The sequence below is a fragment of the Athene noctua genome, chromosome 12, assembly GCF_965140245.1.
Source record: "Athene noctua chromosome 12, bAthNoc1.hap1.1, whole genome shotgun sequence".
NCBI classification, from domain to species: Eukaryota; Metazoa; Chordata; class Aves; order Strigiformes; family Strigidae; genus Athene; species Athene noctua.
The window spans coordinates 20,354,487-20,377,991 of NC_134048.1; the positions used below are offsets into that span (position 1 = coordinate 20,354,487).

The 23,505-nt window shown below is 38.9% G+C and overlaps 1 protein-coding gene across 1 annotated transcript; it reads right to left on the reverse strand.

Annotated features, from left to right (window-relative positions):
• Positions 1-1,688: 1,688 nt before the first annotated feature.
• SMAD5 (SMAD family member 5) lies at positions 1,689-23,505 on the reverse strand. The gene is made up of 7 exons (XM_074915826.1): positions 23,352-23,505; positions 13,078-13,680; positions 11,608-11,859; positions 10,316-10,435; positions 9,459-9,680; positions 6,716-6,972; positions 1,689-5,780 (listed from the first exon to the last, which is right to left on the reverse strand). The coding sequence occupies exons 2-7, from the start codon at positions 13,478-13,480 to the stop codon at positions 5,637-5,639; spliced, it is 1,398 nt and encodes a 465-aa protein (XP_074771927.1). The 5' UTR covers positions 13,481-13,680; positions 23,352-23,505; the 3' UTR covers positions 1,689-5,636.

Consider the following 23,505-nt stretch of genomic DNA (forward strand, 5'->3'; position numbering starts at 1 on the left):
CAATCACCAATGTCCTCGGGCCAGAATATCTGTAATAAAAGTAATTTCCCATGTTTTCCTAACTTCTATGAAACAGTTTTTCTAGACGAGTAGGATTTCTTGGGATGATGTCAGAGAAGGCACAGTCCTTGGCTGCAACTGGGCAGGAAGCACGCCAAGACAAGGCAGATTCCTCTTGGCACGGGAGACAGGACACCCAACATTTAATTAAATGCCAGGGAGATATTCGCTTTTTACGTAGCAGGGAAGAGAAGTAGCCTCTGACTCATTTAACACACAATGCAGGTTGGAGTGGGGGTGGAAGAGGTGTTTTGCCCAAAGCTTTTTTTTTTTTCCTGCTGAAAAACTCATAAATGAACAATTCATTTCATAGGTTACTTTGGCTAGCTACTCAGAGATGTAATTATCAACTGTTACTCTACCTCTAAATTCTCCTCCAGAGAGAAAGACTAGCAAGATCAAAAAAAAAATTCTTCAGTTCTATAAAAATAATGATTTAGACCTTCTAATAACCAAGATTTTCTTTGTTTGGTTTTTCCTTACATAGAAAGCTATTAAGACAAGTCTATATAAAGTTTCTGGAAAGCTAACAGCACTTACTTTGAGATGTTACTCACAAATTAGACTGTATCATGTAGGTAATACCATCATCGTGAATCTTCTGGGAACTTTACATGGCAACCACTGTTTTGGAAGGAAAAGCTTCCAAACAGTATCAGGAGATATATTAAAAAGAAATTACTACCCGAGTGACCCAATCCTTCTTAGTATAGTGCACTTGTACATTCAGAGGAAAAAAAAACTATTGAAGAGATGAGAGAACTTGATGGAATATTACTGCAAGGTGGCAGCCTGCTAGCCAAATTAAATCCCAAAGTAGGAAGCATAGACAAGATCAAGCAGTATCAACACTTTAGTTTCAGTTTTATACTAAACAAATAATTTGTCCTTTCTTTAGTTCTCCTGTGGAATTGGGATTCAGTATTTTTGTACTCATCCTGCCAAAAAAAAAAAAAAAAATTGTGCACACCACCAATCACTATTTCAAGCTCTGTTTCTGTAGTATCTTGGTAAACAAGGGAAAAGTTTTCTTCCCCTCAAGTTTAAAAGGCTAGTAGACAGTAAAAGAAGAGCTCACTAAACTCCTAAATGTCCATTTCATTGGAATAGGACTTGAGTTTCAAGAGATATTCAAACAGCCTTCCTTCCAGTGAAGAGGCTAATCGGTCATCAGGTTAAAGCTCTATACATTCAGACACGATGACAGCTTTTAAAAACGTTATGGTCAGCCACAACGGTAAAAAACCAAACCCCAACCACCCCCAACGCAATCAGTGTTGCTGAAGTCTTATATTTAGATACACATTTTTTGTGCTACTGATTTAACTATTTTTATAAATACCAAAAAATTGATACGGTTTTAGCTGGCTGCATTCTACAAGAAAAAAAGCACTCAAATGAAATGATGTAGTCTCTCCTTCAGAGAGCACTGCAGCTTCTGCATTGCCAAAAAGCAATAGAAACGTATTTTTAAAATTACAAGATTACATTTGTATGCAGAGGAATATCGACATGGTAAGGCATCAGCATCAAAAGCTACAAGAACTCATAAATCAACCCTTGTAAACAAATATTTGAGACGTACTGAATTGCAGATAAAGGAAATCAGAAAGTTCTGTGGGGTTTTTTTGTTTTGTTTATTGAAATACGAGCAGCAGTATGCAAAAAATATCTTTAAAAACATAACATAGCAAAACCTAATAATTTTAAAATTAACAAAATAAAAAGATGTTGAGTTAAATGAAAAAACTCATTGCTAGAACTGTGTTTCCTACAATGTAAACAGAAGCATAAAGGTTATGCTTGCAACAAACACAGAAGCAGGTTTATGGAGCAGCACAATAAAGCAACATTATGTTGTAATCTGATGGTTTGGTCTATTGATTTGAATTCAGAATGGGTTACCTTCCTAAACAGAAACTTCACAACTACAAAAAAAAGTTAGTCACATGTTCGTTTTTTGAAGCAAAACATTTACAAAATGGTCTGGTTTGTGTTTTGTTTTTTTTTTTTTTCCCTAAAAACCATCACTAGCAACACACTTTGGGCAACTAAAACGATTTCCTGGGAAAAAAAAATAAAATCAATTCAAGCTAGGGAGAAAGCTTGAAACATTTTAGTGTTCTCCAGACTTACACTGCAAGAGTATCTGCCCAAGAATTGACAACTTTCACACTGTAATACTGGAGGGGGGGGAAATCATAGCTTCAAGCCAAACCCAAAATAATTCCAATATTTTAAAGAATTCTATACCAAATCATAACACGTGGGCTGATTCATCATTCTTTTGACCAACGGGCTGTTCTGTTAGATTTGTCTCTCACCAGTCACTCACACTAGAAAGTTTTATTTTGGTCCTATAGATACTATAACCCAACGTCATCCTTTGTGTACAACTACATCATGCCTAATTGCATTTAAACGAACGTAATACTTACGCAAGGCACTGGATTGACTGCCAGCAAGACTGAAGTCCTCTGAGGAGGAATACCCAAGCTACTATCTTATCTTAGTGACTATAAAAGCAAACCCAGAAAGAACTTCAGTATATGCCTGTTGTAGGCTCTTTGCTGGTATTGCCAAAGCTGTTAGTTAATGCTGTGGTTGGTGCAAAGTAGAAAGATGCCCCAAAAGAGGAAAATTCTTATGCTACAAAAGCCAAAACAGTTTTCACTGATGAATAAACAGTCTAAGCTGGGCTACACTGGGAAGGCTCCATCTTCTACTACCACACTACTGGCTGATTCAATTTCTCCATCCCTCCATCTAGATCAAGAAGTGACTTAAACACAAGTATGCTGCGAGAGAAGCAGCACTCTCTGCTATCACTACACTTAAATCCTCGTTAGGGCCATGCAGTTCTCATCCAATCCCTCTGTGCACTGATAACTGCATTTTTTATCAGCAGCACAGATAAGCGAAACATGATTGCAAACACCATGAACCAGTAGCACACAAAATCTGCAAACTAGAAAGCTCTCAAAGAGTCCTACTTAAAAGGAACAGAAGAGTTGAACATAGACAAATCTTACTGGGTCTGCTCCTGCAAGCCTACCCTGGCAAAATCAGCAGTCAGGATAACCCCAGCACTGCATATATTACAGTTCAAGAATATGTACGCAAGCAGAAAAATGCCAGAGTACTTTAGCACTTAATGACAGCATCACAAGTGGGTTAACTGGATATTATTGCAGAAATTATGGTTCAGTGCATGGGTAGCCCATCTAACCACAATACTAGCACTAAGCACCAGCTCTGGCTCACAAACACCCACTTCAGCACCCGTTCTTGAGTCATTTAGTTGGCCACATCTAAGCATACAAGTGAACAGAGATGAAGCCAGGTGAAAAACATTTTGGATAAAGTAAAATCTTGTACCTACAGCTGAGATCTCTCCTTAATCCAATGTGCCACGACATTTATTATATATAAAGCTAGTCAAGAAAAAAAAATATCCTGTAGTGTCAAAATACATATTCAGCAACTCGACAAAAGTCAGGCCCGGGGAGAAGAAAACAGAAGCCTGATCCTGTGGCCAACTGACTTTGCATCTTATTCGATCAAAAGGACCATCTGTGGGTTGCAGTTCCAAAGAATGAAAGAGAAGACCCCAAAGGTGAGCGGCAAACAATGCAATTCCCCTTCTCCTGAAGATGCACTTGTTTTTAAACACACTGGAGAAACTGCTTTAAAAAAACCCCAAGAAAACAAACCACCAAGTAATACAGAAATTCCTGTACAAGAGAACATTAGGGTTCTGCAGAAGTGTTACAGTTTATTCCTTTAAGGCATTTCATAAACATTTTAATGACACGTAAACAGTTTTATTCCTTTAAGATCATTTGCTACTTAGGTACCATATGATGCATGATTTCCACATTTGAGCAGAAACTGTCATTCAACAGAGAACACAAGGACTTGTGTAAGCAATCAGTGTCTCAGGATTGCAGTAATTAACTGCAACACATCTTTTCAGAAGTATTTGCATTTTAGAGTTTTCAGCCTCTCCCCCAAACACTGAACCCTTTTCTGAAGAAGTGTTCAGGAAAGAGAAAAAGGAGAGTGAGAAGTTAAAACATACAACAGGTCTTTTTCTGCATGCATAGAAATTCTGTATATAATTCACTTCTGATTCTCTTAGAGTATTTCTTTCAGTCTCCTTTTTTATTAAAGGGGAAAAATATGCATATGTTATTTAACTGATTTCTTTTAGTGTTTAGTACAGTGTTTAAATTCTCTACTGAGTAATACAACAGCACAGGCAACAGGATTCCTTACACGTGAGAGAGAAATTTCATCATCATATCAATGCAGTCCTTCAATCCCACAAAGCTGCCACCTACAGTTAAAAGTCTTCTGATTGAACACCTGCCATCAGGGACAGGATCAAGACCACTGTTTCACGTAGACTACAAAGAAGTGATTACTTTTGGTCATTACCAACAGGTCTGTATTAAATTACATGATCTGGAAGTAAAAGCTTCTGCATTCAGTTACTTATTTGCTAAGCCACTCACAGTCTTCAAAGAGACTCAAACTCATACTGAAAGTGAATTAAATACAGTGTAATCACTAATACTGCGTAATGTCTACTGAGAGATTAAAAAGGCCTAACACAGATCAATTCCAGACAGGTAAAATAAACAGCTAGAACACCAAAAAAGAAAACAAAAAACGTATTCCTTCCAAAAAGTAGTAAGCACTGCCATTTACAAATAGTAGTGTTTATGTTAAAATAGAGAAGGGTACCTAGAAAGAAATAGCCTTGGCAACCAAATCCAAACGGCGTGAGTGTAAATCAAAGCAAAACAAGAATTACTACTCCAGAAACGTGCAAAATGTTTACCTTGTATCAATTACTATTTAAAACGGTGGTTAAAAGAGATATTACAAAACTGAAGTGGGAAAAGGCTAAGAACTGCTATTCTGCATTAATATACAGTGTGTTTATGACAGCATTTTCCAATAGACAATACAAGTGTTTTTACACCACTCCAATATTTGTAAAAAGTATATTTCGTGTGTACACTTAAACAAAAAAAAAAAAAATCACATTGTTCAATCTGAGGCAAATTAGCCTTAATAAAGTCTAATTTTGCTTGACAGATGTCAACCTTAAGATGTTTAACAACTATGCTAAAAATACAGCTTGCAAGCTGGAGCTGCACATGTTCAAAGAGTTTCATAAACGTTAAAAAAAATCCCAAACTATGATATGTATTTATTTTCTGAAGTCAGTCTTCATAATTCTTGTCCCTATAGGACAAAAAGAAAAAAATTTTCCAGTTAAGACATATGCCTGTTTAAGTTCTAGGGGAAGGAGGGGAAAAGTGTTCTGAATTTTTCAATAGACTTTTTTTCCCTTAGGGCTCAGCTGTCACTTAAGCATCACAAGAACAAATTGAAATGTAAAACTGATTAGCTATACACAATGGAATTGGTCACAAAGGGATTTAAAAAAAAAAAAGTTAAACCGTAAGATCCATTCTCCATATAGCTCACAGTATCCACACTGGAAGTTTCTCTAGAATTAGAATAAGTTCGCTAAAAATAAGGCTGAAGATAGAATTTCAGCACTATGAAACAGATGAAATGGGATTAAGAGGAGAACCCATTTGTGTAAGTACTTTATCCAGCCACTGGAGGGGCCCATGAAGATGAATTTCTATCCAGCATGGGGTGCTTGTGACATCTTGTCGGTGATATTCAGCTCCCCAACCCTACAAAAAAACCCAACAAAATATTATCAGTGAAGTTGAGGACATGCTTGTCTTTCTAATTAACTGTACTAACGAGAAGCAGGAACTTATCTGAAGATAACTCGCCATCTAGCAAGTCTTATCTAAAGGAAAAAAAAAAAAAAATGAGGTTGGCAAGGAGTGGGAGGGGAGTTGCACCTGGAAGCCTGAGCCAAAATTTTTTCTGCTACAGACTCGGAGTGTTGGCAGCAGCTCCTCTGTGGAGCACGCTGCTGGCTCAGGAACGACTCCTGGCTACGGCCACATCCCTTCTCCGAACCTCTCTCCTGCTTCCTATCCACCACACTCTCAAACTGAGCAGTACTGATCATAATTGACAGAATAAGCAAGTTATCTTTTGGACAAGACACAAAAACAACCTCCTGAAAGGCCCAAATCTGGACTCCATGCTAAATCTGAAATGGACAGCCTCTGGATTAAATAATGTTAAAACACTACTGTGAAAACAACAACACAGTTTGACTGCACAAATTCAAATCGATCTATTTTTACAAAAATAATATTAATCGCCTTGAAGGAGCTGCAATTTTTTCTGCAATCACTTGTGCTCTTGTCTACTACATCCTTTAAGTGGTCTTGTTTACTTTGTTCCTTCAAATTTAGAGCATGAGCTCAAATCTCCTTTAATAAAATTACAGCAACCACAATGATTAAATCCCTGTCCTGAATACTGAAGTAATTAAATACATAGGCATCACTCAATACAGCAATCTATGCTTTTTCCTTTCTTGCATTGATTTCCCTCTCCCCAAATTAACCATTTTCAACATAGTTATCACTGAGAAGAACCACATCAGGTCAAAATAGCTTTGCTACATCATTACAGTGCTAATATAATTACTGCTGAGTACCCAAATCCACAATAAATTTAAGTGCCCTCAAAATAATTCCTTTACCTTTACAAAACTCATTCGAATGGTGCACATTTTGGTGAGCTCATATACTGCTTCAAATCCATGGTTGACAGACTGAGCTAAAAGCTGAGCGAACTCCTGATTGTTAAAAATTTTCAGACTGCATCCACTAGGAATCTTGCATACAGTCGTCGGATGAAAGCCATGGTGGTAGTTGCAGTTCCTGCTCTGTACAAATATGCTGCTATCGCTTAAACACTCAGCATAGACTTCCCCACCAACGTAGTAGAGATGAACTCCTTGAAAACAAAGATAAAAATGTTTCAAGTTATTTTTTCCAAAAATACAATATTTAAAACAACTCCCTCAGAGTTGATAAAGTAAATCAGAGATGAAGAAGTAAATTTTCTGTCTGAGGAGCTTTGCAGAAAAGCTCTTTTGCCCACACTATAACATACTTTCTCATTTCAAATACTTTAGGCTTCATTATACACGAGCCACTAGATGGCCTTCTCTCATCAATTACAGAACAGCATTGAAAACCTACTTCCACACGGCGACGGTTACTTCAAACTATTTATTTTCCTAGAAAACTTACGTGGATTTTAAAACTCCAGTTTTAGAAAACTGGTAGCTTCTGCCTATGGCAATTCCAACAGCAAAAGTGTCCTGGGAGAAGGGGCAGTGCTAGACATGAATGAGAAAGTATATCCACAATCTGCTCTGATTTGCAGCGTTATTTTATCAAGCAAAAGGAGAGGTAAGTCCAATTAGGTGCACAACTTAAATACCCTCAGGCTTTAAAGACCTTAAAAATCAACAAAGCCCCTGGATTAATCTCATCTGCCTGGATTTAGTTATGTATGTAAGTCCTTCCCTCCCTTTACGTTCTGCAGCCTATGTAACACCGACTAAAAATTGATACACAGAAGCTGCTGATCCTTTCAGCATCCAAATACAGGTTGTCACTGCTACTTCAGCTGAGATACTTCCTTCCTTCTCCCAAATCTTCTCCCCTTTCCCACACCCAGCACTGTTATGTGGTTGGGATATAGTTCAGGTTAGATCTTCCTTGGAATACCCTGGGAATCCACTGCAGACCACCCCGTGGTTTGCCAGAGGAGGCTGCACCAAGTCAGCAGATGCAAGTTACTCTTTCAGACAGCAGCAACTGTTGGGAACACTGGCAGATCCACTTGGGACTAAGGCAGGAAAAAGGTTACACAGAGGAACCATTGGCTTCATCAACTATAAGCAGCCATTAGAAAATCTGGTGTGGGCAAATGCATTTTCACAGCACAACCCTATTTATTTAAAGACAGCAACCATCACTTGCTAGCTAACTTCTTCTGGGTAAAGACCTTCTGAGAGATCTCTGAAGGGAGCCGGATAATCTAACAGTCTAAGAAGAACACAGATACTTCAAAATTAATCCAACGCACAAATAGCAAATAGGACTGTGTAGTTTTAAGGAGGCAAAAACCCAAGACCTTCTAAACAAAAGCCATAAATAAATAGTATTTTATCCCAAAACAATTAATTGTTCTCAGAACTGCTACCATAAAGCAAAGTTTTAGTTTAAGAATTAGTATTAATGTTGTAGACATTTTAAAGCTCACTGCAGTCAATACTATTCTACAACACGTTGTTGGATCTTAGTTACATTTCTGACCCCAGGCAGACACGCAGTATTTCTCTGCCAGTACCATCAAAGGGGGTAAGCCAAAACAAAAGAACCTGTCAAACCACCCACGCCCCAGAAATCAATTGTTCCCCTTTATAACATTACATTTTCCTGGACAACAGCATTGCGGAGCCAAGTTTTCAACAGATATTAACATAACTTGTGGTCTCCGGATTATCTGTAAATTTTTGCTATATTTATAGTAGTTTCTAATTAAAACTGTTAAGGGACAGGATGGGTCTTGAAGATACATTACAAGCAACAGTAACTTTGACCAAACAAAACTCAAGACCAGCTGTACCAAATGACCTTAGGTGTTAAAAAGGCCTGTACATACGTGCAATAGAAACAGGGTTCTGTCCTCAGGACTCAGCTACAGAAAAGGAGATATTCAGAAAAGGAGTACTACATTTTAAGATAATCTAAGCACATTCCATCAAAGATGAAAACCATGCATCTGTATGTGCTATCAGCCAAACAGCACGGGAAAACTAGAAGATCTTGCAAAACCTGCTGTCTCCAGGAATCCCTCCCACACACATACACGCCCCATGGATTCACTCAGACAAATGAGGCCTTGCAGTTTTGCATTAGCACTTCAAAGTCCTGCTGCCAACTCATGCAAGATACTTGAACATACTGTAGACAGTAGCGTAATACCTTGCATGAACAGCAAAATAAAAAAAAAAAAAGTCTTTGATATAATGTGAAGTTGTATGAAGAATTTGATTTAAGAAGTAGATATAACATAGAATATCAGAAGTCCTGTGAGATGTTTCTTGGTGCTGAATCACAAAATTCTACATAGATTCTACATATCATCCACCGTAACAAGCAAGCCCCTATAACACTATAGTTTGGTAGGGATGAGGTAATATTTAATCTTTTAAATTAGTGCCAAGGAAAAATGTATGCAATTCCTAGACTAATTAAAATTAAACCATGCCTAAGTAAGTTGTCTTCCAATACTGGATAGGTAGATAATACACCACAGCTTAGTTCTACTATTCCTATCTGAGGATAATCATTGTTGCACTACAGATGTTGAAATAAAACCAAGGACTTAGCTTCTCAATCACGCTTAACACAACTAAGCTTTACCTTTTCCAATATGTCGTCTAGTGTTCTCAATTGTTGAGTTGCGATTAACATTTGAGAGCAAACCTAAGCAGAACCTGTTTTTATTATTGGAGGGATCTGTAAACCCATCTACTAAGACACTTGTAGAAGATGCGTGAAAGGCCTCCCCAACGCGATTATTTAATTCGTAATAGACAATCGAACACCAGTGTTTGGGTTCTTCATAGGCAACAGGCTGAACATCTGAAAATAAGCAAAATGGAAATAAGTTTACATTGTGTTAAAATATTGAATATAAAACTGTAAAGCAGGCCTTCCAAAATATCAACAGATAACTAAAAACTTAGTCAACAGCCATGATGGACAAGAACTGTCCTGATTAAGATCTTGATTTTTACTGTGACACATTTTATCTAGTTCACTGATTTTATAATTATTTTCATATTTTAAGCCTGATATTAAACAAAATAAACTACACAAGAAAATACAAATGACTGTGATAGCAGGTAAAACATGATTCCTCTGCCCACTTTAAAAAAAGTTATAATTGGTATTTTGGGACTTCATTTTCAGAACCTTTGTGCATATACAATTCTAACAGCAGGTAAAGGTAGCAGAAAAGACTAATTCTGAGAAATTAAAAAAAAAAATCAACTTGTTGTAAGCCTTACTGTGCACCAGAGGCTTTAAAAGCAAGAGATGCAAATAAGCAAGGCAAGTTTTATTTCTCAATGAATTCTGTTAAAGGCCCAGTGTGCCTTGGAGGACTGCTTCCACTTATCAACAAGGTTTACTGCACCATTTGAAGTTACACGTTCAATTTGGCCACGAGTTGTAAGTCAAACCATGTTAATTTTACATCACACTATACAGCTTACCTCGGGTAGATATATTTGGCATGATCTGAGGGATCATTGTATTGCTTGTGTCCATAGACTGAGAGTTATCCTGCCCCATTTGATCGTCTGGGGGCATATACGCAGGAGGTGGAGTATCAGCTACAAACATGAGAAAGTAAGAATAAACCAGAATAAACCTCAACAATTTAGAATATTTATTTATTCATTCTACAGTTGTAAACAGACAAAAATACTCTTGAACAAGAGATGTTAAAACATCTGGACACATTTTCAAAGTAATGCAGACAACCCAGCCAGCTGCCTTTACTGTTAACTCCTTCAATAATTGGATTCTTATCTCTGGGACTAATAACAAGACTGGACCCTTCAGAAAAAATAAGAGATGTGCTTTTTTTTCTTTAATAACTGCATTCCGGCAGCTGGGCAAGATGACTATAGTTCCCACTTTTTGCACAAAAACATTAGCTTTTTTGCCTACCCTCTTCTTCGTGCTTAAAAAGAAAGAAGTAATAGAAGAAATAACTTTATTTGCCATAGCCTAACAAAGTTATTTTTTCTGCTGCTTCTGTAGACTGAGTTCATTATAAAACCGTGGATCTCTGCATTCTTCCGTTCAACACAGTAGTCTGTGTACCAACACAGTATTATCCTCTATTTCAGAAATTCCCTCCGGATACCACTAATGCCTCCATCCCAGAGATCACAGTACTTATCCAAGAGGGATACCCCAGTGAATGGACAGTCCCTTTGCAGCACTTGGCAGCCAGAAAGAACAAAGATGAGGCCACTGAGCTACTGGAAAAAGAAATTCTTTAATCTATTAATTTCTTGGCTTTATTGGTGTGGCTTATAACCAGACAGACTCAATAGGGCTTCTTTCCTTTGCCCCGTCAACTGTTGTTTTGTCCTTATTTTCATCCAAATCAGTTAAGCACCTATCAAAAATTTGATGTTTTCCAGTTAAATACCATGTGTGTCTCTATTCAGAGAAAGACATCAATAAATTTCTTGCTCAGCCTCTTACATTTGCTTTCTTTTCGTTGCTAGATACTCTTCTAAAGTACGTATCAGTTATTGTAGGCTGAAGAGGTGCAAAATAACTCACACTATTGTATCCATGAGAAAAACATTTGGAAAAATAAAACTATAACAATTAACTCTGATCAGCAACAAGACTAGGAAGAAAATCCCCTAAAATGCAAATGGAAAAGCAATTTATTGCAAGTATCACAAATTCCTGAGGTAGTAAGTCACAACAGCATGTGACATATCAATTATTTTTATTAAGTTGAGATTTAGGCTGTACTCACCCGGTAGCTGAAACGGACTCGATGGTCCAGAGCTGGCTGGGGAGCTTGGGTAAGTGCTGCTGGCTGGAGAAGGTGGATAGGGACTGTTCGGCGAAATGGAAAACGGAGTGCTGTTGGGCTGCTGGAAAGAATCTGGAAATGTCGCGTTGTGTGGCATATGTGGTTCGTTGTGGCTTAGGTTCCTGAACTGAACTAGTAGACTGTGCTGTGGATTGAATTCACTATGTCTAGGCACTAACACTGGAGGTAGAACTGAAAAAAACAAACCAAAATACCAGATAAAATTTAGGTTAAAAACTGAGATGGAAGGAAATAGATACAAATAATAAACTAGTCTGCTCCTAGTAGAAGTTTCAGCACTAGCTGGGGCGAAAGAAGAGTAGGGGATTCATCTGCCATCCCTTTACCCCTTCCTCTTGCCTTTATTTTTTCACATTATACTTCATGAAGACTCAAACTTTACTCTTGCAAAACACAGAGCACAACCACACTTATATTTCATGCAACTAGAAGCAGTCGTTTTTAAAAACAAACAAAACGAGTCCACATGTGGCACATACCAAAGTATTGGTTTAGAATAACATTAGTAAATCATAAATCAGTAAAAATGGAAAGACAGTCTGTATTACTACAGTCAAAATATATAGTTATATATGGTCCTTTATATGAAGACAAACAAAATCTGTGTTATAATATACAACTATCACTAAGCTGGAGTTTTTAAATTCAAGAGTGTCAGAGTCTGGAATTCAAGTGCTACAGCAGAACACTTGAGCACTACAGCCAATTGCAGGAGGGTTACAATGATATTGTGGAACAACGGAAGCAACTTTTCACTGTACTTTCCAGAGCAACATATTTCATCTCTCGCACTCGTAACCACGATCCTCCTCACCTTCTCCCATGGCACCATGCTTTAACACAGCAGACTTGCTGCCTGGCACAAATTTGATATGTACCTTGCTCTAACTGATCATCACGCTCAGTTCTGTTCAGCTCTGCTGCCTGCCAATGGGAAATCAAGTGGGAAACACTACATCTTACAATTATTTTTTTTTTAATCTCCTCAATTCATATTATGCTGATGAAATACTAAGCCCCTGAAAGAAGGTTACCCACCTCCTTGCAAGGACTGAGGTTTTTAAACAAGTCTCTTAAAGAAACTGAAGTCTTACGACCACTGCTTTCTATTTTATTAGAAACAAGGATTTTGCCACTAACTTTAAGCAGGCTTAAGAGATCTGTGAGAAAAGCGTGGTGTAACAAAGAAAAACAGCTAGTACAGAACGGACAACAGCCCTCCCCAAAACCTCACCAGAAAAAACACACTTTGAACATTCCTCTTCCAAACTCCCTCGCACACCAAATGTAATTTGTTATACAGCACTGAAGGAGGAGGAGGGAGTCAACAGTAAGCAGTAATCCTGGAGATTTGTGTTCAGTTTTTAAGACAGCCACGTTCCAACATACCTGGGCTCTCCACCCTCTTATAGTGGTATGGATTGATGCAGACTTCCTTCTGTTTAGATCCAAAAGGAAATTCGCAAATATCCAACGGCTTCAGCTCGTGATGGCTTTGTAGATCAGGCCAACGCCAAACACGACAGTAAATTACATGGGGAAGGCCTTTCCTGTGAGAAACCTGAAGCCGTCCATCTAAAGAGCGGGGGATAGTAACACACTTGCTGGGCTGTCCTGGACTGCTCAAGGCTTTTTCCAGTTCTTCCATAGCACCCTTTTTCTTTTTCAGCTTTTTAACCAAAGCATCAACAGCTTTTTCTGCCCATTTCTCCTCTTCATCTCCTTGTTTCCAGCCCAACAGACGCTTTACAGCTGGGCTAGTAAAGGAGAACAAACTGGCCATTGACGTCATTTGACACAAATCTTCAAAAAGGTTTGTTGGGTTTTGTCTGTTTGTTTTACTTGTTTTTTCAAATAAATGTCAGTGTATGCCAAAAGCAGTTATTGCCACTGATCAGCTGTATTTTTTCTTGGAGGCTGACAAACAAACATATAGATGTCAGTGATGAAGTCTTCACATCAGAAATAACGATCGATTCCTCCAATTCGGTTCTATTAAAAAGATGAGTTAACAAGTAATTAGTAAAGAAGTAATGAATGTGGCACAACAAAAAGGCAGATATTAAAAGAATCCCTGTTTCAACCCTAGCCACTGCACCTGATTTTGTTTCAAAACAAAATCCCAGAAGTACCAGGACCTCATCTCAAAGCTAAATAAAGTAAAACACGATCAGAGTCCCCGGTTCTTGCACTAATGATTAGTGGGGGAAAAGGACAACCAAGGGACACCACGATTTCTGTTAACAGTATTCCTTAAATCCATGACTTCGCTTCAGAAGACAGGCTTGGGGAATATGCTTTGAAACTGGTATATCCCTGTCACAGTGCTTCGCCGGAAGACTTGAACTCTGTGTGAAGAAACAGGAAAGTGGCACGGTGGAACCAGTAGTTCCACAGCCAGTACTGCACGGCAGTGCTCAGCTTCTCAGATGGATCTTTCTTTCCCAAAAGCAGAAAATATTAAAGCATCTGCTTGTTCTTGAGCACTAATTAGGTACCTCCTGGTTTTGAAGAATATTTAAAAAATGAGGAATAAACTGTAGATAGCTAAAAGAGAACCAAAAACAATTAAAAGAAAACCCCAATCCAGCCCTTCCCCAGCCACTCAAAGGTGGCCAACCTTTTCAGCTGTGGCTATTTTTATGCTGCACTTCCTTCTATCTTTTAAGAATATTTGAAGGACTGGATATTTTTAGCCTTTGACAAAAAAAAAAAAAAAATTGTTTTCTTTTCCCCAGAAAAAGAAGGGGGGAAAAGGCATGGCAGAGTAAGTACTAGAAATGTGACCTTTACTACAAGCTGCCACAGAGAGGACAGCAGCAGAACACGACTGCAAGTCAGCGCTCATGAATGGTGTTTTCTACCACTCACCAGCTCTAATGCAAATCCTCCCCCCACCAATTTAAGGAGTAATGATGACAAGAGGAAATGATGTGCTGTGGCAACGAACTGATAAGAACTTGTAAAATCCCTTGTGAATACTAAATAAGCAAGTATAGACAATGAGCAGCTGGCAAAAAGCAAGAGCAGAGCTAAGAGAAAGGATGTCAATAACAAAAGATGCTTCCTTTCTTGCTACAGAGACTGCCAAACAACATTGTCTCTCAACTTTTGATAAACCATGGTGAATTAGAACACCTAATATATCCCGAGACACCAAATCTGCACATAAGAGAAAAAGGTGTGTGTGCGTGAGGGGGAAAGCAAGATTTAAGTTCCTCTGTGCTGGTTCTCTTAGACTGCTACCTTTAATCAAGGGGATCTTTTTTCCTCCCATCTTTGATTAACTAAAAATCATCTGATAAGGCTTTTCTAAGTGTCTCGGCACATTTACAAGCTCACTCAGACACAGGGACGGGTACTTCCCTATAACAGAACCTTGTATTAAGCATCATGAGCCAAAGATAGAGCAAACATCCCCAGACAAAGCATTTCTAATGTCCCACATGTAATCATCCTAGATTTTCTACTAGGGAGGTGGAAGGTGAGGAAAGCAGGGAACAAACCCAAGGGCATTTGGCTACAATGAAAAGTATAAGTTAAAAAAAACCCTTATAGACACCCTTTATAGGAAAAAAAATCCATTTATTTCACACAGTAGCTTAATCCCATCGGTACTGTTTTGATTATTCAGCTTTGTTTCAATAATATGGAAAAAACTGGGAAAAGCAAAACAAACAGAAAAACTGTTTGAAGGTCTTTCTTCTTAGGCTCTCATAAAAAACAAAATGGAAAAAAAGAAATTGAGAAGTCTCCCACTGCCTCAGTAAGTCCTCAGAAGAGGGTATTTAAAAAAAAAAAAAAAAAAAAAGAAACCCCCCCCACCATCATGTATCACCTTATTTCTTCAGAAATACAGACATGTCTGCACTTTAAGTATAATTTAGTTCCCTGGAACTATTACACATATGAGAACCTTTGCACCCTTCAAAGTAACAGGAAATACATAAAGGGAGATAAACTTGGCCAAGAACACAGACTATATTTATTCTTTTACTGAGGATAAAAGTTTACTGTTTTAAAAAGTAAAAGCTGTTTATAGTCACAATTAACTTACTTCCAAGCCTCGCGTACATTCAATAGCTGTAAGATACCAGCAATTGCTCACACCACTAAAAAAGGAAATGAACCCACCTAGAATGTCAGACCAGAAAGAAGACAATAAAAAAAAGCTCTATTTTTGTTTCTCAGCTATGCTTTCAAAGAACCTTAAGCATCATCAAGGCAGAAGACACCCTAGAAATTTCTAGTTAAATTAAGCTCAAATAAGATTAAGAAACTTCTCTTGACTGTTGCCACCCTGATCTATTCCATTAGAGCTGCCCCATCTATATTAAGCAATCAAATGTACAGATCTACGATTCTATTCTATGATCATGTATAGTTTGGGTTTGTTTGGGGTTTTTTTACTATTCTGAACACAACAGTAACATGCATCAACTAGGAACGAAATTTTACTGGTTGTATATCATTTCAACATCATTTACCCACAAGTATGCTCATGGAATAAACAAGCTAACTAAAAGCAAAGAAAGTTGGAACAGTTCTACTAAAATCAGGCTTTGCAGCAACTAGTACTTGTAGGGCAAGCGTCAGGAGAAATTTGATAAATTACTCTGTCCTATAAACCAGGATTTTAGAAATAATCTGCTTGGAGTAACATAATTAACTCTAAAAGCTGTACATTAGTCTGAAACCTATCAAAAGCAAAACCTAGTAGTACAAGTATTCCAGAAGCACTGTCACAGAATTGATCAACACTGTTTCAACTTTTTCAAAAAAAAGTTTCCACATCCATGCCTGTACTATAACCACTGAAAAACGAGACTGTTGAAGTTGAAAACTCTAACGGCATTTAATGTAAATCCATTCTGGCCACCCATGAGGCTTTCAAGATTCTTCTGCTGAAGCATACTCTTACCTGATCAAGCAATGGCAAAAAAGAAACCCGGCAACAAACTACTAATTGACTACGAGAAGTACAAATGACACTGAATTTATCTCATTATAGGCCTTTCCAAGGTTCATTTTGGAAAGCAAAAATACTGAAGGTTTACAGCTTTTTCTTAACAAGACAGAATTGAACAGCTTCATGAATTATTTGTAGATTGTTTTCTTCTTTGAAGCCATTTAAGGTCACAAAGCAGTAGGTTCAGGTATTTATGTAGAAACTACAACTCATGTAAGGTTTTAAAATTTCTGAATCAGCAGCATAAACCACATTTAGAACATTTACTCGCATTTGATGTAATTTCAGCATCTAATTTTTGAAAGGTTTCTAAGTAATCACAACATCTGCTTCAAACAGCTTCACCAGATCATCTATATTTGCAAACAATTTCTTCCGGGGCTTTAAAAGCGCATGTTATGAGCTGTGATTGCCGTACAACAGTGTGTCACTAAGATGCCAGCACAAAACCAAATGCTTTAAGGAGTCATATTTTCATTCAGTCCTGCACAAATTACTTGTATTGTTGTACCTCTAGACGAAGCTCGTAACAACTTTCATGGGGATAAAAAGCTTTCTTAAATTTCCTTAAGAGGCTGAGGGTCTATTATGCATTACCTGCTTTTATTAAATAACTTTTCAGCTGAGCTACAAGAGAACATCGGCTGAAAACCAAGTTATTACACTTAAAAAACCAGTTACAAACGCTCTTTAGTAATGCATTGCATGGGGTAGCATGAGGGGGCTTTTAACGGCTGAGTATAAAAGGAAGTAATTGCTGTATCAAAATTAGACTTTGGGGCATGCATTATTTATACGTTTAAAGTTCTTGTTAATGACCATAGCAAATGGAAGGAAACTAGTTGTGTGAACAGGTCCATTGTTTGAACCCCTTCTTAATACCTCAAGCCAGCTAGATATAAACAAAGTTAGCTAACAGCAGAACTTCCAAATTACATTTGTGAAAGGGGGAGAAAGGGAATGCCTCTTATCTGCTGTCACAAGTGCTACAACTCAACTACCTTTTAGTTCCTTTTCTGAGAGTTTCTTAGCCTCCTATATTAAATTGGCAAGTTTAGTAGATTAATTCCATTCACTATCATGGAATCTTCTTCATTAATTCGATTCACTATCATGGAATCTTCTTCTGGCCAAAAGGGCCTAAGCAAGACTCACAGCAAAACAGATCAATATAAAATTGCATACAGTGCGTTTATTTTCATGAGATGTGACACGTTCTGCCATCGATTCCAAACTAACTTCCCACGTGGCAGCTCTAAAGTCCCATTAACCAAGCAACCCATCACCCCAAGCAGCATGGCAATGAATGATGCTTTTCACAAGCATAAAACAGGTAACAGCTACACGGTCCTCATCCTCTCCTACTGCCAATACTAAGCCTGTATTGCACATGTACAAGCACTATTCTCTTCCTGCCTAATTTACTTGTTTGCAAATTAAGAAAGCTTCCTGTAGCATACCCAATCTGAAATAAGGAACTTCACTGCTCACGGTTAGAAGCTGCTTTGAGACTCAGTTTCATAACATAAACAAACCACCACTTATAACTAGCTACACAATCGGTAGTTCATTAGAGCTGCTGCAGATCTGCAGTTAAAACTGGGTTTTGCACTCAGCTCTTGTGCTTAGCTTTACTGCCCCTTCAACCTTAGAAATGTTCAAGTATTTTGACTCCACACACACATTAACATATTTATACAGAAACCTCAGAAACTTAATTACAGTCTATTACAGCATATTATGCTATATTCAGTTATCAATATTTTCTTTAAAACTATCTAAAACTACAACTACACACATCACTTTCAGCCAGTTTTATTATGGTCCTTTTCTTATACATTTCCTGACAGGAGTTGCTCAGGATTGTGCTTGGGTTTTAGTATCATTTTCCCAAGTCTACATCTGACCTTGCAGCCCAGCACACAGTGCCATGCAATGGCATGTATTAGAGCCTTTTCTTGAGGACAAACATAGAAGAAATGTTACCTCCACAGTTTTTCCACACACGTCAAGAATAAAGGTTACAGAGTGGTTAAAAAACCTGGCTAAAACTTGAAGGGCCTACATATTCCATACCATTGACAGAGCCTCTCAACAGGAACAATTTTTCTTCAATTATCCTGTGCAACATCTTAGCCATGAAGAATAGCATCCTTGATATAACTCACATTTTTCCTCCTCCTCCCCTTAAGGGTAAGTAAAATATTAAAGGAGACTTTATAACTATATCAAAAAGCAACTTGTGGTATTTTCATCAGAACCAGGCTTGCATATCCAAATGCACATCCAGTTGACCAAAACCTATGATAAATACTTTTATACTAGCACTAGATTTCTTTGCTTGAAACATGCCTTGTAAGGCAGTATGTTCTAACTAATAATACATGTAAACAAGAGCAGAAAAGAATTGTCTGGTATCTTCAAAAATTTTACTAACTGTGACTGCTCTCCAAACAAAAAAATGTATTGACAACTTCAGACATGGCTTTCTCACACAATAGTTGTTCCTTTAATTTCCACATCTGTACATCATCTAACACAGCTTAAAAAACCCAAAACCTGAAGCATTTAACTCTGTCAGCCGAGAAGTATTTAACTACCATGCTCTTAAAAGAAGCCTAACAAAAACTGAGGTCAAGCACAAGCAGCAAGTAATACAACGTACATGGAAGTGGAATCATAAAAGCCATACAGCTCAGACAGCAAAGTGACGCTTCTGTCTTTTCTTAAACTCTTATCAAAAATTACTGTTAAAAAAAATACAAGTGATACTGATTTATACCACAAATGAGATCCAGTCTGAAAGAGTTCACTAACACCAAGCTCTACTGATTTCCAAAGCACCCTCACTTCCAACTGATGCCAAGAAAACCCCAGAAAAAAATGTAACCGAAGAACAGAAAGTTTTGGATTTGTTCTGCAGCATGGCAAAACTTAACTGTGATGTATGGGAGGAGAGAGGGAAGGACAAAATTCAAAAACTTCCCAAACCTAAAAATGTTATTATCTGTTTCTTAAGGCATCCACTTAGAAAACAAAAATCCAACCCTCACATGGCCCTGGTCTCTGCAACCACTCTAATTATTGAGCAATTAGCTTCTGTAGAAGTTCTTAAAAACTACAAATTCCATCCTAGAACCAAAATCTTTCCGCCTTAAGTGTTTTATCAGAACTATGTATTTTCTCACACTTCTACTTCAGTTAACTGGCACTTTCCAACAGAAGTATTACGTTGAAAGATGCCATCATCAACAGTAGTCAGCACATCTGAAAGTCAGCCCTGAAACCACCTCGGTTTTTAGGTTATTTAAGATTTACTCTAACCACAGAAGATAACTACAAGTTCACATCCATTTCTTAATTAAAATTACATATAAAAGCATCACTAAACATGAAAACAAAAGCCTACACCTTCATCAGCAGGTTGGCAAACATGGACAAGCAAGTGGGTGACTGGGATTGACCTCAATACTACACCTGAAGAGAAAAAAAAGGGAAAATAAAGGGTATCTTTAGGGTTTGTGAAAACTATAAGTATGTTAAAAAATTAACAAGCTGGACAAAGCCTTCCAAAAACGCAGATGCCCATATGCAAAGCCTTCAGTAAAGAGTAAGATCCTAAATACTGCCACTACAAATGTGAATCAGCAACAAAAAGCGTAACCTGAAAGAAGGGACAGACCACTTTAATAAAGCTTTAAAAGAGGAGAAAAATAAAGATGTATATATGTGTGTATACACTTCCACTCCAACTGAATTGCATTAAGACTGTGACAAGTTTACAAAAGCTACAGGATTTGGAGGGAACACTGACAATAGTAATTCAGCGAGCTCCCCCCCCCCCCTCGCACAGAATGAATGAATGGCAAAGTATTCTAAATTTGTCAGTTTGTGACATCCACTGACCCAGAATTCAGAGACACTACCTCATAGCTGGTGGATCAGTAGCAGCGATTCTGACAAAGATCCTCTGTCAAGGATGACAGTCCTGGCAGGCCCAACCTTGGTGGTAGGTCAGTAGGGATGCAGACTTGGCAGGCGGCAGTCTGCACCTTGCCAAGCCGCACTGGTCAAGCACGCCGGAGTGCCAGCCAAATTTCTCTACGTGGTCACAGGAACATGGCTAAAAAGGCTTCCAGAAAACAGTGCAGGAACTTCCACTGTGACTAATGATAACTGCTGAACTCTTTAAATTGCTGTTCGACTTGCTTTTGATGAGTTATCAATGTTACCATGCACGATCTAAGGTGTTCTCAGCTCACACAAGAATCTTTTAATTCTGAGCAGGAGTTCCTTACCTATTGTTACTGGAAAAGTCATTTAAAGATCTTTAAAGAAGAAACATGAACCCGTTAAAATTAATTTCAGCAAATTATCATAGTCGTTAGAAGAAACTTGCATTTTAATCAAAAAGACCCCAACTTAACTGGCAGGGAAGGACGATATAGGGACTTGCATAGAATTGCCCCAGCAGTACTTCTGCAGGTATGTAATTCAGCCAAGAACAACAAAAGGGTTCTTAGAGTTTTCCTTAGAGAATTATAAAGAAAATACAGAGGACATTTTTCTGAAATTAAAAGTGTCCTTTGGAATATTAAAGATCCCAACATAATTTGCAAAGACCATTCCAATAAACCAAAAAAGTTGCTTAATAGAGCTCCCCATCTTGAGAGACAGAATTTCCTCCAGGCTCAGGTAACATTCTATCGCCATAAAAACTCTGCACACGAGATCACCCACTCAAGTTGCAAGATTAAGAATCTTGACTTCATAACAAGAACCAGGTAGTACAGTGTGCAGTTATTGTTACTTCAGGTTCCATCAGAGGTTAAAACTCCAAACCTCAAAACAAAAATCACCCACCACAGCTGTATGCAGCATCACAGCACCACAACCTTTTGTTGTCATGAAGAAAAGCAGAGGAAGCCTCTCTTCTTCCTTTTCCTTTCCTCATCCCCATCATGACTGTCCATCTTGGGCTTCCACTAGGAAAGTTTTCTTTAGAAAAAAAAGAAAATTCCTCCCTCAAGTGTATTTTCTCCACATTTGAAAGGAAAAGAAAGGTTTAACAAAGGCAGGCATCCCAATAAGCACATGGTTTGTTGGGTTTGGTTTTGTTTTGCAGAAGTAAGTGCCATTAAGCACTTAGCAGCAATTTCAAGGCCAAGTGAACAAAATTTTAATATCAGAGGTAAGAGTAAACCACTATCAAACGGTAGGGATTAAGACATTAAATCCAACACCACCCTTCACAGACAGGGCACTCTCAAAAGTTACAACACACCAATTATGAAACATCTTCAATTAAGTTATTTGCTGCTTCTATTAACTTCCACTACCATCAGCTGCCAACTTCACAAAGTATTACAGCTTTTGATGAGCATGGACACATGACTGCAATAGTATGTTTGCAGCTCCCCCCCGCCCCCTCTTTTCAATCAAATTCTGTGATTCCTCAGCATACCAGAGGGATATTCTGAATATCAGAATATCATAAGGATATTCTGTGCAGAACTTCCGTAACGGAGATACGCAATGAGCAATGCGCAGTTCGCAGTATTTTAAAGCCCCCCATGGAAAATAAATTATCTAAAATTAAGAAAGGAATGAAAAACAGCACGAGATTTCATCTAAAACCATCACATACTGACAATCTAATTTTCTGTGACAAGATAAAACTTACAGGCTGATGTAAATTTTTACAGTTAATTCTCTGGAGGTTTTGCTAAAGCAGAGCCCAGGTAAAATCTCTAAATCCCTACAGATTCCATCAAAAGATTCAACAATTATTACTGAACCTCTTCAATAACATATTCAACAACCACTGCTGAAACAGTTCCTCCCTACCTCATTTTACTGAGAAATATCTTCATGTAATTAGCTCAAAGTCACATCAGAAACTACACAACTGGAAGAGCGCACAGATCACTTGATTTCCAGTCTTGTGCTTTTAACCGCAAGCCCATATTTCCTCTATTAAGTTTACAACCCGCAGAAAACAAAAATTGCCATTCTAAATCACTTAAGCGGTCCATCTGTTGTCAGGCAGCTGTCAGGACTGGATGCACGCAAGAAAGGCCAAGGTGGACAAGCGTGTGTGTGTGTGTGTGTGTGTGTGTGTGCCCTAACATCGCCTCCGCGGGAAAGAGCCTCTTTACCGACGGGTTTCAAACATGTGGATTTGTGAGCTTCCCCTCCCGGCCGGTCGGGCCTTACTCCGGCTAATAGGGGAGCTCCTCGTCTTGAAGAAAAAAAAAAAAAAAAAAAAAGAAAGAAACAAAAACCACCGAGCCTCTTATTAACATTGCAACAGTTTGCTCTTACAGTTACGTGCACGGACTTATTTTTATCAGCACGAAGCGTGTTTTAACAGCCCAGCAGCGCGATCCCGCGCTCCCCTTTCCCTCCCGGGGCTGCTCCTTCCTCCTCCACACGCCGATCACCGCCCCACCCCGCCCGCCCCCCCCCCCCAAGCCCGGCCCGGGACGCCCCAAATCCTGTCACCGCCGGGCCCGCACGGCCGGGGGAGGCCTCAGCCCCTCTAAGTTTCCCAAAAGGCCCCGTTTCCCCCCCACACACAACGGGAACCCGACCCGCAGCGCCCCGACGCCGCCGAGGAGCCGCCGCTCCCCCCCCAACCCCCAATGCCCCCCCCCCGCACCCCGCCTCATCCCCCTGGGCCGCCCCGACCCACCGGGCACGGAGCGAGGCGGCCTCCCCGCGGCTCGGCTCGGCTGTCCGTTAGGCTGGAGGCACCGGCTGGGCCGCGGCCGCCCGCCCGCTCGCAACAAAACTTTATTGGGAGCCCGCGGAGGGGACGGAGCGGCGCGGCGGCGCCGGCGGGGCCA